The 27,944-nt window shown below is 46.1% G+C and overlaps 1 protein-coding gene across 1 annotated transcript; it reads left to right on the plus strand.

Moving 5' to 3' along the window:
- Positions 1 to 19: 19 nt before the first annotated feature.
- SUGP1 (SURP and G-patch domain containing 1) lies at positions 20 to 27,936 on the plus strand. Its single transcript, XM_011366712.2, has 14 exons — positions 20 to 256; positions 1,927 to 2,098; positions 5,389 to 5,489; positions 6,464 to 6,664; positions 8,750 to 8,873; positions 9,199 to 9,299; positions 10,233 to 10,356; positions 19,067 to 19,422; positions 24,743 to 24,849; positions 25,638 to 25,815; positions 26,090 to 26,196; positions 26,821 to 26,966; positions 27,314 to 27,443; positions 27,739 to 27,936. The coding sequence occupies exons 1-14, from the start codon at positions 223 to 225 to the stop codon at positions 27,763 to 27,765; spliced, it is 1,908 nt and encodes a 635-aa protein (XP_011365014.1). The 5' UTR covers positions 20 to 222; the 3' UTR covers positions 27,766 to 27,936.
- The last annotated feature ends 8 nt before the right edge of the window (positions 27,937 to 27,944 follow it).

Below are 27,944 nucleotides of genomic sequence, written 5' to 3' on the forward strand. Positions count from 1 at the left end.
GTGGCTGTGACTCCGGGAAGGTGTGAAAAAAGGCGACGCCTTCTGGTCCGCAAAATTGAGACTAGACGTTGCCCACAGGCCGAGGTTTGCGTTCCAACGAGGAAGACTCGAGGCGTCTCCGTAGCGGCAGGGCGTGGCTGGCTGATGTAGACTACATCTCCCATTAGGCCATGCGCACTATAACAGGCCCCCTCAGGTGGCGCTGGAGCATTGTGGGATTGGATGAGTCTCAAGATGGACAACCGGGATGTTGCAGGTAACAGCCCCCACCCCCTCTCAAGCTCCTACCTGAATCTTTGGGGTTACGCGTCGCCGCTTCGCGCTCAAGTCAGGCCCGCCCGAACCCGCCAGCCCCTCACCTCAACCTTGGTGCAGCCTGAAGTGGCGAGTTCTGCACCTCCCGGTCTCCCAAGACCCCAGACCCAGTAGCTGCCCGCCACCCGCTCCCCAGGCCTGGTTTGCTGACGGCGCCTGGCTCTCTGCAAAGACTGCCACCCGGGTTTATTTTTTCCGAAATAACTGCCTTCAGGGCTCCTCCAGGCTCCGTTGCCCGAAACAGCGGCAACCTTGGGCTGTCTTGTGCTTCTGTTTTCGTAGCAGCTACAGTCTGGCCTGTGTACCGCTTTATGGAAAAGCCGCTTTCCGAACTGCTCTCTGATATTTCTGGATGTACACATTCCTGGGTCTTTCGAGCCCCCACTTTACCACAGCTTTGCCCTTTCTTCTCTCCTAGCTCTAGCCCCGCAAGCCTGGGATGCATTTACCCATTCAGCAAATACCCAATATGAGCCAGGCGCAGTGCTGGGCGCTGAGATGCAATGATAACTAAAACAGTGCCCTGCCTTCGTCAAAGTTACTTTCTATTAGGGTGTGAGACAGTGCACCAAGAGAAAATATTTGCAGAGAGAGCTATGATGTGAGAGAATGTAGGTGGTGGCTGCTGATACAGAGTGGTCATGGATGGCCTTTTTGAGCAGAAGACATTTGAGATGAGGAAGCCTGGGAGGCAGAGGCGAGCCTTCCATATAGAGAAGGGATGGCAAGGCCTTGGGGTGGGATAGGCTTGCCATTTTGCAGAATGTCAAGGATGAAGTGGAAATGGAGAGGGGCCTTGGAAACTGACTTTCAGAATTTAGATTTTATTCCCAGTCCCATGGGGAAACTTGGAGGTGTCTTCTCCATCATCAAAGCTACCACCTGTGTCTGAAGACACCATCATCTTTTGCGTGGACCCAGATAGTCCCCTTGTGGGTCTCCTTGCTGCCTATGTACTCTCTCCAATCAGTAGACTGAATGATTTTAAAAACAAAATAAAAATATCTATTGGATCTTATTGGCTTAATACTCCCCTGTCACGTCCCCAAAATCTTAAAGTAAAACCCAGACTTGCTTTCTTGCACCACTATTCCTGGAACCATTCGCTCTGGCCACTCTGGACCTTTATTAGTCTTTGGATGCACTAGTCTTCTTCCAGCCTTTTGCATCTGCTCCTTATACTGCCCAGATCGTGCTCTATGTGGCTTTTCAGGAGGCTGGCTTTTTATCTTTCTGGTTTGGGCTTAAATGCCCCTTCTTCTAATGGTTATTTTTTTTGCTACCTTAGCCATAGATCCTTCTCTGTTATTTTTCCTCACTTCTTTTTTTGGTTTCTACCACAGAGTTCTTATCACAATTTTGCAGTTCCTTTTTTTGTTACAAGTCTATTGTCTCCTTAGCCAGAGGTGAGTCCTATATGGGTAGAGGCCCCATTTCTCTTGTTTAGCACCTAATAACAGCACCTGCTACATAATTCAGTAAATGTTTGCTGAATAAATGAATGAATGGATGTATAAATGTCAATTTTAATGTCAGTTGCTGCAGGCAGCAGTTGGTGGGCATGTTTGTTAAGCAAAGGTGATTTCTGATGTGCTTCTTTATCCTCCCCAGGAAAGGCTAACCGGTGGTTTGGGGTTGCTCCTCCCAAGTCTGGAAAAATGAACATGAATATCCTTCACCAAGAAGAGCTCATCGCTCAGAAGAAACGTGAAATTGAAGCCAGAATGGAGCAGAAAGCCAAGCAGAATCAGGTGGCCAGCCCTCAGCCCCCACATCCTGGCGAGTAAGTGTCTTTTGCGGCTGAATTAAAGTCTTAGAGAGTCACCGGCAGAGGTTTTGCTTCCAAGAGTAGCCACAGTGTATCTACATCTGGCTACACCCTGATGGTGTAAGAAGTGACACAAGTGTTCTCTTTCAGGAGGCTTAGTGTGGCAGGACAGAAACTAGGGATGTGTGGGAGCCCAGAGGATGGCCTGCTATATTCTTGACTTGACAATTATTTACTGCTGACAAGCTAGGGGTGTATTACAGAGCAAAAATCCAGACTCTGTCTCTGCTCTTGTGGGGCTCCCAATACTGGCAAAGAGGGTGCCAATTCTAACCCCAGAGATGCCAGTGGGTAACATGAAGCAGTGTGTTCCCACTGTAGGAGCGCAGAACAGGCTGTGCATTCTAAAGGCTCAGGCAAAGCCAATCCATTGAGGAAGTAGAGAAAGGCTTTCCCCACAGAGGGCAGAGAGGGGAGAGAACCGCCATGTGTCAAGCAGCCTGATCTGCTGTGCTAAAGGGGCTGTTCCAGACCCAGGTGGAAGATATTTCAGGCAGGGTTTCCTCCAGCCTGTCCTGAAAAACACTGCAGGCACCCAAGAGTTTTGAGCAAGGGTGCTGAGATTTAAGAATTTCAGACTGGTTATGGACAGTGAGAGGCAGCCCCTTCCTGTGTGGTCTGAAGTGTGGATCATGGTAATCCTCTACCAACTTTTGTTCCAGCTCCCACCTATTCTAAGAGTCTGTGGCATCTCCTTGAGGGCAGGATTTAGATCTTATTCCTTTTGCAACCCAGGGCCTGGCACCTCCAGGGTGCCCAGGAAGTGGGGACTGGATGTTGAGTGATCTGTCAGTAGGTGGGCTCTTGCCTCTGAAGTTATGGAAGGACTTTCACTAAGATAGGAAAGGCCTGTAGGATCACTTTCAAGAGGGTCTCCTGGAGGCTGCTGAATACCAGCACCAGGATCAGGTAGCTGAAAAGGAACAAAGTGGGTGGTGCATGGTACAGGTAGCTATGCAAATATGTTGTAAAAGCATAGAACACTAACATTTAAAATTTCTTGCTGAAGGAATAGGAAACATTCAAATTGTCTCAAGACAACCATTTTGATGACATTCCCTTCCCACATTTTTGCCTTGTTTCTTGAAGTTGTGATCAGTTCTGTGTGCTGTTTCCCCCCACATCCACTTTTTGAAAGAAAAGCTTTCCCCCACATTATAACTCTTTAACCATCATAATTTTTAAGTTTTATTTATTTCTAATGAGATATAATTTAAATGCCATAAAATTGACAACTTAGTGCTTTTTAGTATATTCACAGCATCATGCAACTATCACTATTTAATTCCAGAACATTTTTATCACCCCAAAAAGAATCCTCATACCCGTTATCTGTTATTCCCCCATTTCCCCTTCCCCCAGCCCCTGGCAACCACTAATCTACTTCTTTCTCTATGGATTTACCTATTCTAGATATTTCATATGATGTATGACATGACCTTTTGTGTCTTGACTTCTTTCACTGGACATAATGCTTTCAAGGTTCATCACGTTGTAGCATGTGTCAGGACTTCATTTTTTTTTTTATGGCCAAATAATATTCCACTGTGGATGGGCCACTTTTTATCTGTTCATCAAGAGCCAGCCTTTTTAACAGCTGTGTGATACCCCCACCATTTGTTTCAAGTGGTTTTAAAGTGGGATTCATTGCTGACTAACTGCCGCCCTGAGGTCTTTTTTTGTCTTTGTTGTTTGCATCTTCTTCCCTTCCCTGGGAGATGCACAAAGTGAGAGGACATGGCCAGGATCACCAGAAGGCCCTGCTTGTTTAATGCCAAGGCTGATTATCAGCAGAACTTTCTCTTTCATGTAAAATAACTTTTACTGCCTATTAAAAAAACCACTTTTTTTAGTGCCTATTTTTTTTAAAGATAATTTATAAACATGTTATAAAATCTGGGTAATAGAGGAGAGGAAAATGAGGAAAACCAAGATCAGTCATAATCCTGCAACCAAAAGACAAGTGCTAGTTGCATTTTGATAGGTTTTTCTGACAATTTTTAATTCAAGTATATTTTGACACAAGTAGCACTATACTGTAGATATTGTTTATATCATGCCTTTTTGTTTTTCATTTGCACTTGATTACTTTATCTCTAAAATTTTAACTTCGGGGCTGCTCCATCTGCCTTGTGGATATACCATAATTTATTTAGCTAGTACCCCTTGATTACTTAGGTTGATTACTTAGGTTGTTTTCATTTTAGTTTATTAGAACAGATTTCTAGTAGGATAAAACTTAATTTTAAGGGAAAAAGGCTAAACCTTTTGCCTCCGGAGCTTTTTATCAGCTATTGGGTGGGTCTGTATGATGGATTATTACTCAGCCTTAAGAAGCAATGTATACAAAGAATTCTCAAGGTTGGAGCAGAATGGAACATTGTAATAGAAAATGGAAGACGTGGGACATATTCTGTGATCACAGCCTAATTTCCTTCTATTTCTAATTTAGGGACAAATCAAAGAAATACACCAAAGTGTTAATAGTAGCTAATGTGAAGTGGGAAGACTTGCATTTTTTCCTTTGCTTTCTATATTTCTGTTTTTCATCATTCCCATTTGCTCATAATGAGCCTCTATTTTATCAAAGGGAAAAATGAATTTGAATTAAACATTCAAGCTCCTGGGTTTGCTTTTGTGCTGATATGTTAGAAATAGATTTTTTAAAAAATTTGAATAAAACATACTGTTTGCAAAAAGAGAGAAAATAAAAATAATAAAAATACATAATTCCCCTATGGTTCTCCCAGCAAGAGATCACTTTAGGTGTTTTCCTGTGTATATGTGATCCCCACAGAAGTACTGGCTGACCCAGGTTTGGAGCTATAGTCACACATGGTTCAGACACACATATGCCCTGTTTTGGAGAACTGTAAGTTTAGCTGGGAAGACACACTTGGAAGCCAGTAACAGCTCAAATAATTAGTTAACAACAGGTATGATAGGTACTATGCGGGAAGAGAGCAGGTGGTTCTGAGCCATCTTGTTGAGGAGGCTGTTTGGACCTAGAAGGTCAATATTTGGGAAGAGTTGACATCAGTATATGTAGCATTGCTTTGAATAGAACAAGATTTCTCCCAGCTTACTACTCTGAAGGTTGCTCTGTGTACTCGGCAGTCCCCAGACATCTCTAGGGGCTGGTCCCAGCAGGTGAGAACTTGGGTGGGTGTGGGGCCAAGACAAGCAAGGCATGCTTAGCCCCTGTGCTCAAGGCTTACCCTTTCTGTCTTCTGTCATGGGTCTAGAATTGCCAACGCACACAACTCTTCCGTTTCCAACAAGTTTGCCAACGATGGCAGCTTCTTGCAGCAGTTTCTGAAGTTGCAGAAGGCGCAGACTAGCACAGGTGAGTGCAGTCTCCCCTGTGCCATCTCCTGCTCAGACTCACACTCACACTGCTTGCTCTCTCCCCTGGGAGTCCCTGGCTTCTCAAAAATGGCAGGCCCAGCCTCAGACTTTTTCTTCTCATCCCAAATTCATTGAGCACCCTCATTTCGCTCACTCCCACACTTAATGCCCAGGGCAAGAGTGCAAACCCCACCCTCAAGGTGTTTACCCTATAGAAGTGGAGACAACTCAGGTTTTGGTCCAGGGACATGGAGGCCAGGACTAAGCAGGCCCCAGGGCTGTGGGACCAAGGCTTGGGTCAGAGTGGCAGTTCAAGTGTGAGGAATGGGACCTCCTTTCATAGGTGGGGAGCTTCCTGGACCATAGGAGCCCATGGGACATGCCAGGTGTGAGAATCATTGCCCTCGGGGAGCCCACTGATAACTATAGTTGTATTATTTACCAGTTGGAGTTCATTTTTACTGTAAGAAAGGTGCTAGTGAAATAGCTGACCTTCGACTTTTGTCAGGTTTCCTAGGGAACAGCTAAAAAAAAGTTAACCCAAGGCCAAATTTACCCACAGAATAGGAGGACAGGCTGGATGAGCCCTTCATCACAGGGTCTGTGTTTGAAAAACCCAGAATATGCCTATTCAGGCTTGCCGTTGACAGAGAGAATGGTTGTAAACTGGGTGTGGGATTCAGGTCTTATCTGGAAGAGCTGGTGTGTCCCTTGCTTGTCAGTGTAGGCATTAGGGGCACCTCTAACCAGAGCTGCTGCCCAGGGCTGGGTGACCACAAAAAGTCTCTTTGAGCCTTAATGCCTTCATCTGTTAAATGGGGGTGGCGTCCTCCCTGAGTACCCACCACCCACCAGGCTCTGTGCTGGAAGCTGAGGATCCAGCCCCCAGGGACTGATGGTACCCGGGTTAGGCGGCAAGACAGAAAGGTGCACTGCAGAGCTGGAGCACAGGTATTCTTCCTTCCCTCCAAGATACCGCCCCCAGTGTGCCCAGTGCCCCGCCTCGAGTGCTCCCCCGTGCTGGGAAGAGGCCCCCCATCATCAGCAGCCCATTGGGCCAGGTGAAGAACTACATGCACGCCAAGCAGCTGCCCCTGGCCAGCCGCCCGAGTGTCTTCCAGTCTCCTGATGAGGATGAGGAAGAGGACTACGAGCAGTGGCTGGAGATCAAAGGTAAGGTGCGGGAGCTGCCGTCCTCCTTCCACCATTCCCTCCAGCTCCGTTGGCGGACCCATGGTCAGTGGGGAGAACGCAGCCAGGAGTATGGGGTGCTTGGGACTACGGTTAGGGGAGCTGCCAGGCCTCCGGGCTGAGCCGAGGGCCAGGGCGGGATCCTTTGGAATGGGGGTAAGGGGAGGCAGGGTGTGGGGAGGGGCTGAGAAGGGAGCATGTAGGGGCTGCAAGAGTGCGGGCTTCATCCTGGGAGCCTTGGGACCTATCATCCACTCTGGGGGCTGGTCTCCAGCCAGGGCAGGGGCATCCTCAGGGAGCATTCACTTGCGACCTCCTCCCAACATGAGAAGAGGACCTTCCCTGGCTCTCCAGGCTGGATGCATACCCTCCAAGCCCTCTGAGGCCCAAAGGTCCAATTCTTGATGTGATTACCTATCCCTGCCAGTTTAGGCTGGAGGTAAAAGCCTACAGGTTGGAGAGTTCACTCTCCTGCCCAGGGAAGGACAGCTACTTTGGTGAGCCAGTCTGGGCCCCATGGTGGAGGAGGTAGTGGTAATCATCCTAGTGCATTCAGCCTTGTCCACATTCAGAATGGGGCCTCAGTGCCACCTGAGCCCTGTGGAGTCCTGGGCCATCTCTGCCCAGGCTGGCTAGCACAGTCATGTCACCCTGACAGTGAGGACAGACTGAAGTGACTATATGGTCTGCCGTGATAGCCTCTAGACCCCTTGCTCCGGGTGAAGGTGCCAGCTTCAGGCCGTGCATCTGAGTAGATCAGTGGCCAACCTCAAACCATGGAGCATTAAATTGGAGCCAGGAAAGGTGGCATTTCCTCAGAGAGGTGCCTTGGCAGTTCCAACAGTACCCTGCCAGGAACTGCTGCTTTACGAGGAGCAGTGTATATCTGAAGGCCCTATTAAGGACTCCTATCGATGAGGCCTCAGAAAAGCACCTGTGCTTGTAAACAGTGACCAAGTCAGGGTCATTGTCAGGAATGCAGGAGGAGGGTGAGGCTAGGGGGAAAGTTGGGCACAAAGATGTCCCGGGGACCTCTTGAGGGTCCTCGGGTTACGTGTATACCACCCCCCCAACCCCGTCCCAGCTTCCTGGCAGCCCAAGCAGCAAGGGGAGTAAGACACCACAAGTTCAGTGTCTAGTCCCATTGCCAAGAGGAGCAAGTGTTCTCGGGCACTGACTGACGGCAATAACTTTCTCCCGAGAGTTTTTATTAAAGGGACACTACTGTATAGTGGCCGACGGCCTCAGAAACAGGCCAACAAAAAATAAAAAAGCAAGTTCCATGTGGTTCAAAGGGGAGACTAACACAAATCCAAAAATATATTTTTATAGCTCCGTTTACTAAAAAGGCCCCGAGGTAATGATTAAGCTTGTTGCAGTGAGCATCCCTAGCACGCAGAAGCACTGGAAACACTTTCTCACTCACGGAAATCAGGACTTCTTCGAGAAATGGCTGGCTCTGGGTTTGGGCAGGAAGTATATGAGATGATCCTGGAGCATCCAGTTCCAGCAGATAGCGAGGAGTCAATCAAGACGCTTGGGGTTATGTCCAAAGGTCTCAGGAGCCAGCTTGAAGAGGCTCCACCAGCCACAGAAGGGACGATTGAGCCTCTATGATGACATTAATTGCCATGGATTGAAACCCACCTAATGTGTTTAAATCAGAATTTATAATATTTTAAAAGAATTTGTCATCTTTGAAGGATGTAAGGGAACCAATTTGTTATACTGAACACTGGTAAATAAAAAGACTTAAGCATTCCAAAAAAAAAAAAAGGCGGCGGGGGGAGGCTGGCTATGTTTTCTGACGTCTGCCTTCCAGCCTGGGGATCGGCTCAGCCTCTGGGAGGCTCACACACTCCTCTCCCGCCCAGTGTGTCTCGTGAAGACTGTTTAGACCAACTCCCCCCTCGTCACAGTGCTTTGTGCATGGACCCAGGACGCCTGACAACCTCCTGCATTTCATCCTCTTCTCCCACCCCTCTGTCCTTGTGGTCCATAGAGAGAGTGTGCCTGTTGACTGTGGGGTGTGTGAGTTGAACCCCAGTACTGACAGCCTCCTTAAAGTTTCACCCCCAGAGGGAGTCGAGACTCGGAAAGTGATAGAGAAATTGGCCCGCTTTGTGGCAGAAGGAGGCCCCGAGTTAGAAAAAGTAGCTATGGAGAACTACAAGGATAACCCGGCATTTTCGTAAGTATTTTTGGGAGGGGAAGGCCACTGCTACGTAATGTTCTTGCCACACAGTAGTACGTGCAGATGTTCTTGTGGAACCCTAGTGGTGATTGAAGCTGGCCGGGGCTGGGTGCTTGCTTGCATGGGCCATACACTGTTCTAAGCACTTTCTAGTTCATACCAGAGGTTGCAAGGGGCTCCAGTGTGGCACGGAGACTTAGTTTTGGGTCCCGTCAGATGTTTCTGCTTGCTAGCTTGCTTTTACATTACACATCTCCAGAAACTGCATAGGTCCACCTAGCCCTATCACTTATTTTCTCTGTTTTATAAAACTCCTCTTTAGGTTTTTGCACGATAAGAATAGCAGGGAGTTCCTCTACTACAGAAAGAAGGTGGCTGAGATTAGAAAGGAAGCACAGAAGTCACAGACAACCTCTCAGAAAGGTAAGTGGGTGGAGGTGGTGGGAGGTTCTGGAGAGGTGTGGACAAACTGTACCCCACATGGAATAAGGGTTCCTGGTGGCATGGGGTGGTATTGACAACCTAGGTCTGTGCCCTGCAGGCAGCCAGGGTCAAGCCATGACTGGAACCACCCTTCCCACCAGTGCTATGAGAAGTGGGGAGAAGTCCCAGGGCCAAGGTCAAGGTCATAGCCAGGAGCTGAGCCCTGTACATACAAAGGAGACAGAGAGAAGGCATGCTTGCTTACTGGTTCATGGTCATTTTAACAAGTGTTAAAATGTCAGGCACTGAGGATACATAGAGACAAATGTAGTGTCTGGTACTTGCGGAGGGGGCCTGAGGAGGTTGGGTGACAGAAACAATCAGCTGGTAAGATCCTGGTTGGATGAGTGTCAGGGGATGTGAAAGATGCTGGATGGTCTCCAGCTGTAATGAAAATCCCAGCCAAGTGCTGGTGGGTGGTAGGAATTGATGTTTAGGCCTGACATGGGCCACAGAGTTCGGTCCATAATGTTACCTGCAGCCCTTTGACTTGACCTCCCCAGGAGAGAAAGGCCAGGCCCATCTCCCCATATAACCTGGCTGGGCAGTCCCCGGCAGAAAGACCGAAGTGGGAGTTCTCATCTCCTCTTTAGCCCAGACAAAGACCTTCCCTCACATTCTGCTCCTGTGTCCCAGCATGTGCCTAAAGCCCCTGAGACCTACAGGATGGGAAAGGACAGGGGGTGGGGGCTTGAGATATATTGTAATATTAATTCTGGTGTTTGGTCCCAGTGCAGTAATCTGATTCCCATTTGCCTGTTTTTCTTTGCATTGTTCCTAAAATAAACCCCTCTTGTTGTCCGTGGGGTTCTTAGCAGAAATTAGGCTGTTGGGTGTGGTGAGTTGAGCTCAGTACTGACAGCCTGCTTAAAGTTTCACCCCCAGAGGACGAAGAAGTCAAGAATCTTGCAGAAAAGTTGGCCCGATTTATAGCGGACGGGGGTCCTGAGGTGGAAACCATTGCCCTCCAGAACAACCGTGAGAACCAGGCATTCAGGTAAGGGGGGAACCACCAGGGAGGTGACCCCTTACCCTGGTCACAGCTCCACCCCTTCTGTCCCCCACTGAGGAAATGGGCTTGGTATGGTTCTAAGACAGGCTAGAGTCCCATGGCAAGAAGTTGGCAGGGCCAGGACTCAGCTCCAAGAGTTTCTGGCCCCAGAGCCCAGTCTTACTACCACATAGGCATTCCCCAGGTGCACATTGGTTCCCCGAATCATCTCTGAGGCAGGTGTGCAAGGACTTTGGGGCCTTGTGTTTTTCTGCGTGCCTCATTGAGAAAATCTCTAGCACTTGCCTGCCTCCCTTTGTAACAGAGACAGCACCTCCAGGCTGGGGGCAGGCGAGGCCCTAGAGCAGAGCCTCACAGAACTATGTTGCTCACTGTGTGCATTCTCAGGGTCTCATCTTTATGATGAGGGGAACAGCAGGAAAGCAAGGAATGTGGTACCTCAGGCTCTGAGGAATGAGAATATTTAGCCTGTGTGCAGGTTCCATGGAAGGGGTGGGACAAGCAGCCTGGTCCTCCTGCTGTCCCTCGCCATGAAGTCACACCGCAGCCCATGGGGCTGGGTCTCTTCACCCATTCATCCATTCGTTGGAGGGGCTTAACATCTGTTCTTTACCAGGGAAAACTGGTAGGGAGTGGGGGTGGGGTGGTCGCTGCTGCAGGGCAGGATCAGCAGAGGCTTATGAGGTGAACGCTGAACCCAGAGTGGGGTAAGGACACTTTTGGGCATGAGTAACATAAGTCCCTACTCAGTAAGGAGATGTGATGGTGCTTGTAACAAAAAGTGCAGGACCAGCTGCCGTCTGGGCTGATTGATTTAGCAGCTCTAGATGCCACCGGGGACTCAGGAAAAAAGAAGGGGGAGTGGATACTGGATAGGCAGCCAATTGTGTTTCCCACATGTGGGCCAGCATGAGCTAGATTCAGAACATGGAAGGGTGTCCAGAGAGACCACCACGTAGGAGTGAAGCAGCAGAGATGGTGAGCACTATGCCAGTGTGGCTGGGGTGCAGGGCGAGAACTGGTGCACAGTGCAGAAGGGCCGCAGAGCCAGGCAGGGCCAGGTTCCGGAAGGCTTAGGTTGGTGATTATTGAGAGACTTAGGAGAGTCTGGATAGGGAGTGATGGAGTCAACTGTATTTCCAGGGTCACTGGCCACAGTTGTCGAGAGTGATCAGACATGCCAGGTTGAGGGTCAAGGCAGAGGGAGTGAGGGAGGGTGGCTGAGGTGTTCAGGTGTCTTGTTGAGGGGCCCATGGGGTGTTTGGGTCTGGAGCTTAGGAGACCCAAGATCTCCTCCAATAGTTGTGATACTGGCGACCACTCTGTGATTCCAATTATATGACATTCTGGAAAAGGCAAACCAGTGTCTGCTTAAAGAGTGTAAGTCACTGCACTTTTTTTTTTCATTTACCCAAGTAAGTTTATTTAAACGGGGAACTTAGTTTATTGTCACTCATCATGAGTAAAGCTGACTGTGAAATTGTATCTCAGGCAAAGTGGGTGAGATTATGGAATTCTGTCCAAGTCCACGATCCCAGGTGGCTCTCCCTGGTCAGAGAGTCCAGAGCTCAGCAGCTGCAGCCCAGCCTTTTCTTCAGGGATCAAGAAACACTGTTAGTGCAAGTGGCTTCAGGCCCTCCATGTGACTATTGCCCCTCATGGGAGCATCAGTGGCATATGCTCAGTGGCATGGTCTGGGAGACCACATTTGGCACGCTATATACTGGAGAGGACTATACTGGGAGGCAATTGGGTATCCAAGCCTGGGCAGGACATGCAAGTTCATATCACAAGGGCCGTTCAGTCTTCACAGGGTCTGTTATGAGGCAACTTTTCTCTCTCCCAGATCAGATAGCCACCTCTTGTTCCTGCTGCTCTCATACTTCCCTTCTGATTCCCTACATGAGCGAGGCACATGCCAGAATCTGTGTGTTTTGGAAAACAGTCTGTAATAACTACATTCACCCATTCCTTTGACCAGTCATCCCACTTCTGAGATGCTATCTCCAGAAATAATGTTAAATACAACATTGTCTGTAGTATGAAAAATTAGTGACATTAAATGTCTAGCCCCAGTGGGCTAGACATTTATAACTGCATCTCTAACACATCACCTGTGTGAGCCACCTGTTGTTCTTTACAACAATCTGGCATGCTGGCTTCTCATAAATAAGGAAACCAAGATGAGGAGGCTGGTCAGTGGAGGTGCCTTTGCTACCACAGCACACTTCACTACATTCTAATTGCAAAGCCTTATGTTGTTGGGTTAAGAAATTTTTAAAAAATCAGATTATGGAAAATAGAACACAACTTAGTTAAAATAAATCTGCACTGAAAAAAAAAAAAGAAGGAAAGACACCAGAGTGTTAATTTTGGTTAACTCCAGGGACAGGATCACTCCAACCAGAGGAGCGATCTAAAATCCTGTGTTCCGACTGTTCATCCCATCTTCTTCCCTAACTCCAGACCACCACTGACCTTTTTACTGATCTTTTTACTGACTTGGTAGTTTTGCCTTTTCCAGAATGACATAAAATTGGAATCATGTGGTATGTAGCCTTTTCAGATTGGCTTCTTTCACTTAAGTTTTTTTATGTCTTTTAAGTTTTCCTATGTCTTTTCATGGCTTGATAGCTCATTTCTTTTTAGCACTGAATAATATTCCATTATCTGGATGTACCACTGTTTATCTATTCACCTATTGTAGGACATCTTCATTGCTTCCAGGTTTTGGCAGTTATGAAGAAAGCTACTGTAATAAACATCCATGGGCAGGATTTTGTGGGGACATATATTTTCATCTTTTTAGGGTAAATACCAAGAAGTGTGATTGCTGGATCGTGTGGTTTTGTAAGAAACCATTTAGTTTTGTAAGAAACCATGAAACTGTCTTCCAAAGTAGATGTACCCATGTGTACTGCCCCAGGAATGGATGAGAGTTCCTCTGTTCCATATCTTCACCAGTATTTGGAGTTGTGAGTGTTCTGGATTTAAGCCATTATAATAGGTGTGTAGTGGTACCTCGTTGTTTTAATTTATATTTCCCTGATTATACATGATGTGGAGCATCTTTTCGTATGCTTATTTGCCAACTGTAAAGTTGTGGTGAGGTATCTACATTAGAGTTATTGGTCCATTTTATATATATATCTCTTTAACAATAATAATTTTTTTTCGGTTATAGTTGGCATACAATATTAGTTTTGGGTGCACAACATAGTGATTAGGCTTCTATATAACTCAAAAGTGATCACTCCAGTAAATCTAGTGCTCCTCTGGCACCATACATAGTTATTACAATATTATTGGTTATATTCTTTATGCTGTACTTTCTATCTCCATATAACTATTTTGTAACTACCAATTTGTACTTAATTCCTTCCCTCTTTTTCACCGACACCCCCAACCCTCCCCGCCCGCCCCCCCCAATCTGGTAACCCTCAAGATGTTCTCTGTAACTGCAAGTTTGTTTCTGGTTTTTTGTTTGTTTGTTTTGTTCTTTAGATTTTTTTTTTTTTCATTTGAAGTACTTGTTGATAGATATGTAGTTATCTCCATTCTTTATTTAAACTCTTGATACCTATATTTTTCTTTTTCTTAGAGAAGTCCCTCCAACATTTCCTGTAATACTGGCTCAGTGGTGATGAGCTCCTTTAGCTTTTTCTTCTCTGGGAAGCTCTTTATCTGTTCTTCGATTCTAAATGATAATTTTGCTGGGTAATCTTGGTCGTAGGTCCTGGGTGTTCATTACTTTGAATATTTTGTGCCAAGCCCTTCTGGCTTGTAAAGTTTCGGTCGAGAAATTGGCTGACAGTCTTATGGACATGCCCTTGTATGTAACTGATTGATTTTCTCTTGCTGCTTTGAAGATTCTCTCTTTGAATTCAGCCTTTGGTATTTTAATTATGATGCGTGTCTTGGTGTAAGCCTCTTTGGGACTCTGAACTTCCTGGGGTTATATGTCTGTTTCCTTCATCAGGTTAGGGAAGTTTTCCGTCATTATTTCTTCAAATAGGTTTTCAGTTCCTTGCTTGCTCTCTTCTCCTTCTGGTACCCCTATGATGCAAATACTGTTACTCTTGATGTTGTTCCACAGGCTTCTTAAACTATCTTTATTGTTTTGGATTCTTTTTCTTGTTGCTGTTCTGACTGGGTGTCCTCTGCCACCCCAGCTTCTATGTCGCTGATTCAGTCCTCCGTTTCATCCACTCTGTTGATTCTCTCTATTGTACTCTTCGTTTTGGATATTAAATTCTCCATTTCTGACTGGCTCCATATTATGTTTTCCATCTCCATTTTTATGGTTTTTATCTTTTTGTTAAAGTTCTCACTGAGTTCATCTACTCATCCCCTAAGTTCCTGGAACATCCTTATAACCAATGTTTTGAACTCTGAATCTGATACATTGCTTATCTCCATTTTGGTGAATTCTTTTTCTGGAGCTTTGTTTTGTTCTTTCATGTGGGACACATTTCCTTGTCTCTCCATTTGGCTACCTCCCTGTGTCTGTTTTTATGTATTAGGTAGGGCTCCTAAGGCTCTCAGTCTTAGTTGAGTGACTTTATGTAGTAGATGTGCTGTGGGGCCCAGTGGCAGTCTTGGGAGGGGTCCAGTTGCAGGCCAAGTTCATCTGCAGCCTGTGTGTCTCTGGGGCCACCTGGTAAGAGTCATCAAACAATCCACATATGGCAGCCACTCATGCTGGGTTTATAGATGCCTTGAAGGGCTAAGTCAGAAACCGAGGCCGGCTGCCACTAGTGCGGGACTTGGGGCTGCTCAGCAAGAGGTACAGGACATGCCAAGGTCAGATGCTGGTTCTTTGGGTTTTGTGAGCTTTTAAGAGATTTTGGGAAAGTCTACAGCAGGAGCCAGGATAGCCTGTTTGTATGGAATAAATCACTGGAAGTGGCCTGTGTGGACCCATATGTTGGGAGAAGCAGAGTCTCAAGGAATCCCCTAGATGGATTCAGGCTGGGTGTGGGGGTGCTCAACAAAGGAACAATGCCTTCTACCTGCATCTCTGTCCAGGAGCAAGCTGCCCCTCCAGCTCTTGTCCTGAGGTTGGACTGCTCAGCACCTCTCCATGTGTCCCTGCTGGAACTCAGAGCAAGCAAGTCTCTCAGTGAGTGAGGCCAGGCGTGGGCCCTTAAAGAGGAGAATCTTCACTTCCCGCAGCCCGTCTCACTAAGCTGCAACCTTACTGGTTCTCACGTCCAGAGGTTGTGGTGACTTCTCTTCCCAGCACTGGAACCCTGGGCTGGGGAGCCCAGTATGTGGTGGGGACCCCTTGTTCCTCAGGTGGGGGAGGTGGCTCTACTCCAAGATAGCCCTCCCAGTTTTCGATCGCCACACACAGTTGTGGGACAGAGCTGTTTCGTGTCTTCGCCCCTCCTACTGTTTTGAGGTGACCTGTTATTCGAGGTGATCTGGTTGTAGGGCTTCTATTCAGCCAGACCTCAAACAACTCCACGTACTGATTGCTCTCTAGTTTTGTTATAATTTTGGTGTGGTCTTTAGAGTGGGCGTGCCCAGCCTCTGCTTTCTACGCCATCTTGCGAGTCGTCGGTCCATTTTTAAATTGAGTAGTTTGTTTTCTTATTGAGTTTTGAGTGTTTTGTATACTTTGGATAACAGTCTTTATCAGATATGTCTTTTGCAAATATTTTTTCCTGGTCTGTGGCTTGTGTTCTTATTCTCTTAACGTTATCTTTTGCAGAACAGAAGTTTTTAATTTTAATGAAGTCCAGCTTATCAGTTTCTTTCTTGGATTGTGCCTTTGGTGTTGTGTCCAAAAAGTCATTGCCATACCCAAGGTCACCTAGGTTTTCTCCTGGGTTATCTTCTAAGAGTTTTATATTTTTGCATTTTACATTTATGACTATAATTAATTTTTAGTTAATATTTGTGAAGGGTACAAGGTCTGTATCATTTTTTTTTTTTTTTTTGCATGAAGATGTTCAGTTCCAGCACCATTTGTTGAAAAGACTGTCTTTGCTTCATTGTATTGCTTTTGCTTTTTTGTGAAAGGTTACTTGACTACATTTATGTGAGTGTATTTTTAGGTCCTTTATTTTGTTCTGTTGATACGTTTGCCTGTACTTTCTTCAATACCACACTACCTTGATTACTGTAGCTTTACAATAAGCCTTGAAGTCAGGTAGTGTCAGTCTTCCAACTTCGTACTTCTTCAGTATTGTGTTGGCTATTCTGGGTCTTTTGTCTCTCTATATAAACTTTAGAATCATTTTGTCATTATCCACAAAATAACTTGCTGGGATTTTGATTGGAATTTCATTGAATCTAGAAATCAAGTTGGGAAAAACTGACATCTTGAAAATACTGTGTTTTCCTATCCATGAACATGGAATATCTCTTCATTTCAGTAGTTCTTCGTGAATTCATTCATCAAAGTTTTGTAGTTTTCTTCATGTAGATGTTGTACATATATTGTTATACCTAAGTATTTTGTATTTTTGAATGTTAATGGAAGTAGTATTGTGGTTTTAATTTCAAATTCCACTTGTTCATTACTAGTATATAGAAAAGGGATTGACTTCTGTATATTAATCTTGTGTTCTGCAACCTTGCTATAATAGTTTATTAGTTCCAGGAGTTTTTTTGTCCGTTCTTTCTTGTTTTTTCCTACATTGACAATCATGTCATTTGCAAACAAAGACAGTTTTATTTCTTCCTTCTCAGTTAGCATGCCTGTTTCCTTTTCTTTTCTCTTGCATTTACTAGGACTTCCAGTAAGATGTTGAAAAGCATTCATGAGATGGGATATTCTTGCCTTGTTTCTGTTCTTAGTGGGAAAGCTTCCAAGTTTCTCACCATTAAGTATGTTAGCTGGGGATGTTTTTGTAGATATTCTTTATCAAGTTGAGGAAATCACTTCTCTTCCTAGTTTACTGAGAGTTTTTATCATGAATGGGTGTTGGATTTTATCAAATGCTTTTTCTGCAGCTTTTGATACGATCGCGTGATCGCTGGTTGATGTGATGGATTACATTACTTGATTTTCAAATGTTGGTCCAGCCTTTCATGATCGGAATAAGTACCACTTGGTCATGGTGTTTAATTCTTTTCATACATTGGTAGGTTTGGTTTGCCAAAATTTTGTTGAGGATTTTTGCATCTATATTCGTGAGAGATGTTAGTCCATAGTTTTCTCATCTCTGTCTAGGTTTCCTGTTAGGGTAATTTAATGAGTTAGGAAATATTCTCATTGCTTCTGTCATCTGAAAGGGATTGTAGAGAATTGGTATAATTTTTTCCTTAAATGTTTGGTAGAAATTACTGAACTCCTGGGTGCGGTACTTTATGTTTTGGAAGGTTGTTAATTACTGATTCAACTTCTTTACTAGAAATAGGTCTGTTCAGGTTGTCTGTTTCTTCTGTGAGTTTTGTTGGCAGATTGTATCTTTGCAAGGAATAGAACCATTTCATCTGCGTTATCAAATTTGTGGTCATAGAGTTGTTCATAATAATCCTTTATTATCCTTTTAATGTCTGTTGGACCTGTAGTGTATCTCCTCTTTCATTTCCATTATTTGTTATTTGTATCCTCTTTTTTCTTAGTTAGCTTGGCTTAAAGATTTTTTTGATCTTTGTTTTAATTTTTAGTGTTCCTTACTGGGTTTTCTGAAGGGTGTACATGCATGTACCGTAACCCAGGAGAACAAAGAAGATGCTGCCATCTCTTTGTTCCTCCATCCCACCCTAGGTACCAATATTAGCAGGGCTGGGGAGGTGGGGAGTCCTTCCACCCCTCTCCTGGCTCTCATGTAGACACACAGAAACAGTTTGTGGAATTTCTTCCTGCTGTCTCTTTTATACAAAAGAAATTTATGGCATCTTTGATCCTGCATATTGCTTTTGTAGCACAGCATTGTGCCATGACTTGTCCCTTCAGGTTTGTGAGTGTAGATCTAGCCCCTTCTTGTCGAGAGCCATGTAACCCATGCTGTGCACAGTTTTTGCTATGTGGAGGTAGGCTGTGACTCTTCCTTCTGATGTGGACCCCAGAGGTGTCAGGACATGCATAGTCTGTGAGATGCTAGGCAGGTACAGTAGGAACTGCAGCCTCTGCCTGCTCTGAGCTTTCCGGGAGGCAAGGGGGAACCATCCCATGGGGAACTGAGGGGACTCATGGTTTCCAGTGAGGTGGAGGTTTCTGCCCTTGGTTGGAGTCCAGGTCCCCATCCATTCCGATGTTCAATGCCTTTATTTGGCTTTATTTGCATTGACACCTCTCACGGATGCATCGGAGAAGCACTGATGTGCTGAGCTTTCTAGTTTGGGATAAATCCTGCCCTTTCTGGCGCCAGGTCTCTCTCACACCTCAGGATTTCTTGGTTTGGAGACCCTGGCGCTCATCTAGGATAGTAGGGGAAGAGCTTTGCAGAGCCTGGGGCAGGTCTGAGGGAGTTCTCCCCTTTTCCTTAGAAGCAGAGGATCAATGACAGTGTGACAAGTGCCAGATAAAGATGGAATGGGGGCTTGGTATGGCCCTCAGCATTATGATAAGCTGTGGCATGTCACACCGTTTCTCAAGTTTGGGCCATCAGAGCCAGCAGCCACTGAGACCTGGCAGGACCGGAGGTCATAGTGGAGACCCTGGCTGATCTGGAAGTGCCTGCACAAGGTCCACACTGCTCCTGCCCTGACTGACGTTATGCTCCGCACTCCTTTGCAGCTTTCTATATGAACCCAGCAGCCAAGGGTACAAGTACTACCGCCAGAAGCTGGAGGAGTTCCGGAAAGCCAGGGTGGGCCCCATGGGCACTCACTCGACACCCAACCTCTGCCTCCAGGGCAGACCCCCTCCTGAGAGCCCCTTAGGGCATCTGCCCCCCACCGCCACCTGCCCTGCCTCATCTGCCCCCTCGCCCACTGTCACCCTGGCTTCAGCTGCCCATGGGAAGCCGGCTACCACAGCCACTGTGAAGAGGAAGCGAAAGAGCCGATGGGGGCCTGAGGAGGACAAGGTGGAGCTCCCACCCGCCGAGCTGGTGCAGAGAGATGTGGACGCCTCCCCTTCACCTCTGTCAGGTGGGCTCTGTCATGAGGTCTGGTGTCTTTCACTGAGCATCATGTTTTCAAGGTTCATTTGTGTTATAGCAGATGTCAGAACTTCCTTACTTACTATGGCTCAGTAGTATTCCAATGGTGGATAGACTATACTTTGTTTATGCTTCATCTGTTGATGGACACTTGAGTTGTTTCCACCTTATGGCAATTGTGACTAGTGCTGCTATGAACATGCGTGTACAAGTATTATTCGGATTCCTGATTTCAATTCTCTTGTGTGATACCTAGGAATGGATTGCTGGGTCATATGGTGATTCTACATTTAACTTTTTAAGGAACCACCATACTGTTCTCTACATCAGGGGTCCCCAAACCCTGGGCCACAGACAGGTCTGTGTCCTATTAGGAACTGGGCCACACAGCAGGAGGTGAGTGGTGGATTAGCAAGCAAAGCTTCATCTATATTTGCAGCCGCTCCCCAGCACTAGCATCACCACCTCAGCTCTACCTCAGGTCATTAGGTATTAGATTCTCATAGGAGCACTGGTCCCTGATACCAAAAAGTTTGGAGACCACTGCTCTACATCATTTTATGTCCCCTCCAGCATCCTCACATTATAGCCATCCTAGCAGGTATAAAGTTTGGAATCACATTATAGTTTTAATTTGTGTTTCCCTAATAACTAATAGTGTTGAGCATTTTCCATGCACTCATTGGTCATTTATATAGCTTGTTTGGAGAAATGTCTATTTTAATCCTTTACTCATATTTAAATTGGTTGTCTTTTGTTACTGAGTTGTAGGAATTCTTTATGTATTCTGGATATTATCCCCTGTTCAGATATATTATTTGCAAATATTTTTTCGCATTATATGAGTTGTCTTTTCATCCTCTTGGTGTCATTTCATGCACAAAAGTTTTAAATTTTATGACGTTCAATTTATTTTTTTCATTTATTGCCTGTGATTTTGGCAATAAATGAAAAAAATAATATGGCTAAGAAACCATAGCCAAATCCAAGGTCATGAAGATTTACTCCTATGGTTTTTTCTAAAAGTTTTATAGTTTTAGCTCTTAAGTTATGTCTTTGACCCATTTTTAGTTAATTTTTATGTATGATATAAGGTAAGGGTCCAACTTCATTCTTTTGCTTAAGGATATCCATTTGTCCCAGCACCATTTGTTGAAGAGACTGTTCTTTCCCCATTAAATGGTCTTGACACTCTAATCAAAAATCAGTTGACCATAGATGTTAAGGTTTATTTCCGGGCCCTATTCTATTACACTGGTTTGTATGTCTATCTTTATGTCAGTACCACACTGTTTTGATCATTGCCTTTGTAGTAAGTTTTGAAATCGGGAGTGTTCGTCTTCCAATTTCATTCTTTTTCCAGCTTTGGCTATTCGGGGTCCCTTGAATTTTCAGTGGATTTTCAGATTGGCTTTTCTATTTCTGCAAAAAAACACCTTTGGGATTTTGAGAGGGATTGCATTGAATCTGTAGATTGATTTGGATAGTACTGACATGTTATCAATATTTAAATCTTTCAATCTGTGAACACTGGATAGTTTTCCATTTACCTAGGTCTTTAATTGGTTCCAACATGTTTTGTAGTTTTTGTTGTACATGCCTTGCACCTCCTTGTTTAAATGTATTCCTAGGTGGTTTATTCTTTCTGACGATTTTTAAATGGAATTGTTTTTTTTTTTTTAATTTCCTTTTTGGATTATGTGTTGCTGGTTTATAGAAATATAATTGATTTTTGTGTGTTGATTTATATATCTTTGAATTTTGCTGAATTCATTTATTAGCTCTAATAGTCTCTTTATAGATTCTTTAGGGTTTTCTACATGTAAGATCTTATCATTTGCAAATGGTGACAGTTTTACTACTTCTTTTATAATTTTAATGCCTTATTTCTTTTTCTTGCCTAATTGCTCTGGCTAAGACTTGCAGTGCTACGTTGAACAGAAGTGGTGAAAGTAGGCATGCTTACCTTGTTTCTGATCTTAGAGGGAAAGCTTTCAGTCTTTCACCATTGAGTGTGATGTTTGATGTGGTATGTTTTTGTATATGGCCTTTATCATGTTGAAGAAGTATGATTCTGTTCCTAGTTTATTGAGTGTTTTTATCATGAAAGGCTGTTAGATTTTGTTAAATGCTTTTTCTATATCAATTGAAATTATGTGGGAGTTTTTTCTTTCATTCTATTAATGTGGAGTATTACATTGATTGATTTTTGCATGTTGAACCATCCTTGCATTCCTGGGATAAATCCTGCTTGGTTATGGTGAATAATCCTTTTAACATGCTGCTGGATTTAGTTTGCTAATTTTTTTTTTTTTTTTTTTTTTTTTTTTTTGCAGATTTCTGCATCTGTACTCATAAGGAATATTGGTTCGTGGTTTTCTTGTAGTGTTTTTGTCTTTGGTATCAGGGTAATGCTGGCCTCGTGGAATGAGTTGGGAAATATTCTTTAATTTTTTGGAAGAATTTTGGAAGAATTGGCATTAATCTTTTAAAATATTTGATAGAATTCACCAGCGACACCATCTGTTTGTGGGTTTTTCTTTGTTGGGAGGTTTTTGATTGCTAAATCAGTCTCCTTGATATAAGTCTATTCAGGTTTCCTGTTTCTTCTTGGGTTAGTTTTGGTATTTTGTGCATTTCTAGGAATTTGTTCACTTTGTTTAGAATATCCAGTTTGTTGGCACACACAATACACTCTTTTAATTCTTTTTATTTTTGTAAAGTCATTGGTAATATCCCCACTTATATTTCTAATTTTAGTAATTATTTCTTTTTTTTTCTTAGGCAATCTGTCTAAAGATTTGTCTATTTTGTTGATCTTTTCAAAAAACCAACCTTTGTTTTTGTTGATTTTCTCTATTGTATTTCTCTTCCCTATTTCATTATCTACACTCTAATCCTTAATTCCTTCCTTTTGCTAGCCGTGGATTTAGTTTGCTCTCCTTTTTCTAGTTCCTTAAGGTGAACAGTTAGATTATTGATTGAAGACCTTTTTTCATTTTAATGTGAACATTTAAATAGCTATAAATTTTTTTCTTGGCACTGCTTTTGCTACATTCCAGAAGTTTTGGTGTGTTATGCTTTTGTGTTCATTCATCTCTAAATATTTTCTAATTTGTCTTGTGATTTCTTCTTTGACCTATTGGGGTTTTCGGGTTTTTTTTTTTTTTTTTTTTGAGTATGCTATTTAATTTCCACATACATGTGAATTTTCCTTTTGTTATTGATTTCTAGTTCCATTGCGATCAGAAAGGATACTTGGTATGATTCCAGTCTTTTAAAATTTATTAAAACTTATTTTGTTGGCTAATATTTGATCTGTCCTGGAGATTATTTCATGTGCACTCGAAAGACAGTGTATTCCGCTGTTGGGTTGCATGTTCTCTATGTGTCTGTTAGGTCCAATGATGTATAGAGTTGTTCAGTCCTCTATATCCTTATTGATCTTCTGTCTAGATGTCCTGTGTATTATTAAAAAGGTTTTGAAGTCTCCAATTATTATTGTAGAATATCTTAAATTTTGTCAGTTTTTGCCTCCTATATCTTGGGGCTCTGTTGTTAGGTGTATATTTGTTTTATCTTTCTGTATCAAACTTTTTATCAATATATAACATCCTTTGTCTCTCGTAACCTTTTTTGACTTAAAAGTCTATTTTGTCTGATACTAGAATAGCTATCCCAGCTCTCTTGGTTACTGTTAGCATGGAATTTGTTTTTCCATCCTTTCATTTTCATTGTCTTTGTGCCTTTGTATCTAAAGTGAGTCTCTTATAGACAGCATATAGATGGATCATATTATCTCCCTTAAGCTTTAAGATAGTTGGAGTCAGCCTTGTCATAGAAAGCCCAGGAAAATGCACGATGATAAGCACAATTGCCGGCTGGTCTACCTCCAACTTTCCCCTCCTTGACAGCAGTTTCAGGGATGGCCAAACCTGCAGGGGGCGGAGGAGAGGTCTGTTGTCTTTACATTCTGCAGGTGATAATGGGTTACTGAAAAAGGCTAGTCTAGTGCTATCTGTCTGACACCCTCCGCCCACCTTATAGCCTGCAAGGAAAGGCAGCTCACCCAGGTCACATGGCTGACCTGCTGGCCCTGCTCTGAGGGTGTTTTCTTGCACTGTGCCTCCCTGGCGCAAAGAGAAAAGCTGCTAATTAAAGATTCCTAGGATGTTGGGACTCTAGATAGCATCTCCAGCTGGGCTGAGGGTGCTGGGGCCTGGATTGCTGCTGAGAGGGGAGCCCTTGTGGCAGCTGCACAGGAAGGTGCTCAGATATGAGTGCTGCTCTGACAAATGCAAGCCCCGCTCCTGCTAGTGAAGATGACTTCCTCGTGTTCTAGGTCCACATTCAAGTCCCACTGGCCCACACCATCACAGGGGAGCATGGGCAGGCCCCAATCACCTGCTCACTGGTGAAGAGGGCCTGTGGGCACAATACAGGCACATGGCAGGATGCTCAGACCTTGGCCCCCTCACTCTCTTTACAGGACCCCCACATCCTTCAGAGCCCCTGCAGACCTTTGAGGAGGGATTAGGGTGCAGTCCTGTGGTCACAGAGCACCTGCAGGTGGTTCTTGCTAACAAAACCCCCAGCCCTGAGGAGCTGGAGAACTCAGTTCTCTCCACCCTCCCAGAGGGGCCTCTGCACCCCCTCTAGTTGGCTTTTCCCCCAGGAAGCCACCGCCTGAGGGGTGGTCATTTCCACCGCCCAGATGGATGTCATAGCACCTTCACATGGATCAGTGCTGCCAGCTTTAGCCGAGCTCCAAAGCTGATGCCAAATTAAATGTCAGTTGCTGTGAGGACAGTCAGCTGTCTTCCTAGAAGGAACTAACAGAGCCACACAGCTGAGTCTTACGCAAGACTTCAAACCTTGTGTATCTACATTGGGTATCTGTCTGCCACAGAGCTTCCAAGAGCCAGTGTGTGTGAGTGTGCGTGTGCTCACACACATGCTCGTCTCTGCTCTCATGTCTTGGGCTCTGCAGAATCTTTACCATGTCACCCATTAGCCATGTGACCTTGAGTGAGACCCTTGACCTCTGAGTTCTGGTGTCGGCGTCTGCAACATGGGGATGTAGGACCCGCCCTGCCTGGAGAGTGCGGATGAAACTGGGTGCACGTGATGGTGCGAGGCATGACTACTGTGGTCGTTACAGGACATAGGATACTAACCAACCTGACATGAGGGCCCTGCTGTGTGCTCCACGTGCCTCAGGTGTCATCAACAAATGGACTTGGCACCACATACAGGACCAGGGCCAGGCCCATGTGTCTGTCTCTGAATGGCCTATATCTTGTTTCCAGTTCAGGACCTCAAGGGGCTCGGCTATGAGAAGGGGAAGCCCGTGGGTTTAGTGGGTGTCACAGAGCTGTCGGATGCCCAGAAGAAGCAGCTGAAGGAACAGCAAGAGGTAAGGCCAGGGGGCGAGGCAGGCTCCACAGCAGCTGGCGGTGGACTCCCCTACTCCTCCTCACGTTGCAGTAGTCACAGAGTCAGCAGAGAAGTTCCTGGGCAGGCAGATCCCCCATCAATGGCATGCCAACACCTGAGGGCACCCCCACCAGCTTGTAGCTGAGCCCAGAACTCAGGCCTCATCACGCTGGCCTGTCATCCCTCAATGCCAGGTGCTCCATAGCTACTCCACATGGTGCCTGTAGACTGTTCCCACTCGATAGTTTCCACTTGTTTTTGTTTTTTTTCTAGTTTCCTCCAGCATCCAGTCCAGAATGGGCCTGGCTAGCACTGGGCACCCTGAATTATGTGAGGGCCCCTCAGCTGGTATTGGGCAGTGTTGGGGTGAGGGCCAGCTTAGCTTCTCTGCTGCTTCCTTGAGGTTCCAGAGGCACTGGCCCATCAGTCCTTGGGGTCGGCTCACCCCAGCCACCTCCTCCAGTGTAGCTGCCCTGTCACATCACCCTCGACCTTCCCAGAGGTCAGGAGCCTGCATTGTCCTCATTCAGTCCATGGCAGTGGTGCTCAACTCTGTGCAAGGAAGAGAGGGGCCTCCTTTTTCAGCACAGGGACTCAGGGAATCAGTGCAAGTCCCAGCATAGGACTCAGTGTCTTGTTGAGCACTTGCTCTAAGCCCTGCTCACAGGCCTGCCTCAAGGAAGGAGCCCCAAATGTGCACAGGGGAGGCAGGCGCTCCTGCCATGCATATGTGGTACAGGCCCTGCTCACAGTGTGTGCCACCTCCAGATGCAGCAGATGTATGACATGATCATGCAGCACAAGCGCGCGATGCAGGACATGCAGCTGCTATGGGAGAAGGCTCTGCAGCAGCACCAGCATGGCTATGACAGTGATGAGGAGGTGGATAGTGAGCTGGGCACCTGGGAGCACCAGCTGCGGCGCATGGAGATGGATAAGACTCGGGGTGCGCTGAGGAGCCAAGCCGGGGGGCGGGGAGGAGTGTCTGGGTGGGGCCTTGCCTTCAGAGCACTGTGGTGCAGGAAGCCCTACTCACCTGCTGGCCTTAAGGCCTTGGGCACAAGACTTGGCCTTTTGTGCCTCAGTTTCCTTAGTAGTAAAAGGAGTGGTGCAGGGCTGCCTATGGGAGTAAGGTTTGAGTCGGGGTCTCCACCAGCTGCCTCCCTCCCCTAAGGCTGTTCCCCCTTCCCTCCTCTCACCTTTCCCATCTGTCTGGGCAGAGTGGGCTGAGCAGCTAACGAAGATGGGCCGCGGCAAGCATTTCATCGGAGACTTCCTACCGCCAGATGAGCTAGAGAAGTTCATGGAGACCTTCAAGGCTCTGAAGGTAAGTGGGGCATCCCCAAGCATCAGCCCTGCTTGTGGGCCTGTCTAGCAGGCAGCCTCTTCATACATAGGAGACAGGCCCTCTTCTGAGGGAAGCATCTGTTGGTGGCAGACACTGTCCTTGTTGGGAATTTGCAAATAACAACTCAGCTGCCCACTTTAGAAATATTTCCCCAGGAAACTCTGCTTCCATTGGAGCCAATTAAGGTGCCTTGTGCAGGCAAAGCGTTTCTCAGGCAGAAGCCCACACGGACTGGGCTCCTCAGAACGAGAGCTTGGCATTCTTCCTGTGCACAAGGAGAGACAGCTGATGTGCACAAAGCCTCATCACCTCGTTGACCATGGCTTCTTTTTTGCACTCTGTGTAACAGATCACTCCCAAAACAGCCTTTTCTTTGCTGGTGAACATTAATCTTGCCGTTGTAGGGGAGGCCCGAGTGACCATCACTTTGCCTTTGACTTGGCTGCCCGGGAGCATTAAGTGTGGCCCTGGGGACACTGAGGAGGCGGAGCTTGGTCTGACCTGGCGGGGGAGGCAGACAGACAAGTGGTCCCAGCCAGTGGCCAATGAGGCTGGGGGGATGTTTTTTGGTCCCTGGGGGATGACACCCTCTTGGCCCTGCAGGAGGGCCGTGAGCCTGACTACTCTGAGTACAAGGAGTTCAAGCTGACTGTGGAGAACATCGGCTACCAGATGCTGATGAAGATGGGTTGGAAAGAGGGCGACGGACTAGGCTCGGAGGGCCAGGGCATCAAAAACCCAGTCAACAAGTGAGTGTAGCCCCCAATTCGGGGTGGATATGGGGGATCCCAAACAGATGCAGGCCCAGGGCCTGGGTCTAGTCCTATCCCTAGTTGGAATCGGGGTCCTGGCTGTGAACTCTGGTGACTAGGCCAACTCAGTCTCTTCCCTCTTCCCACCATGCTGGCCATGTCCTGCATAGATATTCCTCAGCCCAGCACAGCCTGCATGACTCCCACAGCCCCATGTAGAGCTGCTGCTGCTGCTGAGCCCAAGCCAGTGGGCGAGGCCTCCCTGCCCCAGCTCAGGCCCCACACACCCTCTCGTGCTGGCACCAGCCTGCTTCCCTGCTCACATTCCCTGTCATCCCCTGCAGAGGCACCACCACAGTGGATGGCGCTGGCTTTGGCATTGACCGGCCAGCTGAGCTCTCCAAGGAGGACGATGAGTACGAGGCTTTCCGCAAGAGGATGATGTTGGCCTACCGCTTCCGGCCCAACCCCCTGGTGCGTGCACCCCTATCCCCCACATTGCTCTGGCTGGGTCACTGGTTCCTTGCAGTCCACGGTAGTGGGGTGGCAGCGCTAGTAACAGAAGTCCCTCCTTCCTCACTCTAGCTAGGCCAGGTCTCACCATCGACCCCCTCCACCATTCCACCTGCATTTGAGCCCCTCCTTCCTCCCTATAGCCTTCCTTACCATCTCAAGGATGTGAGCTCAGCTGCCCCTAGAAGGTTCTAGGTTGGAAGAACTGCCTTCTGACGTCAACATTAATCCCCTTTTATCTTTTTACCTCCTTCAGAACAACCCCAGACGGCCTTACTACTGAGTATTGTGCAGAAACACACAAACGTACTTTCCAGACCACAACTGAGCATTCTTGAACTGTAGAGTGTTACGGACTGCGTTTCTGCCTGCCCTTCCCATTGTCTCGAGTGTTGTGGTGTGTATTAAAGTCCCAGTGCTTTCCCACTGTGGGAGCCTGGTCCTGCCATCCCCAGAAACCTT

The sequence above is a fragment of the Pteropus vampyrus genome, unplaced genomic scaffold, assembly GCF_000151845.1.
Source record: "Pteropus vampyrus isolate Shadow unplaced genomic scaffold, Pvam_2.0 Scaffold126, whole genome shotgun sequence".
Taxonomy (NCBI): Eukaryota; Metazoa; Chordata; class Mammalia; order Chiroptera; family Pteropodidae; genus Pteropus; species Pteropus vampyrus.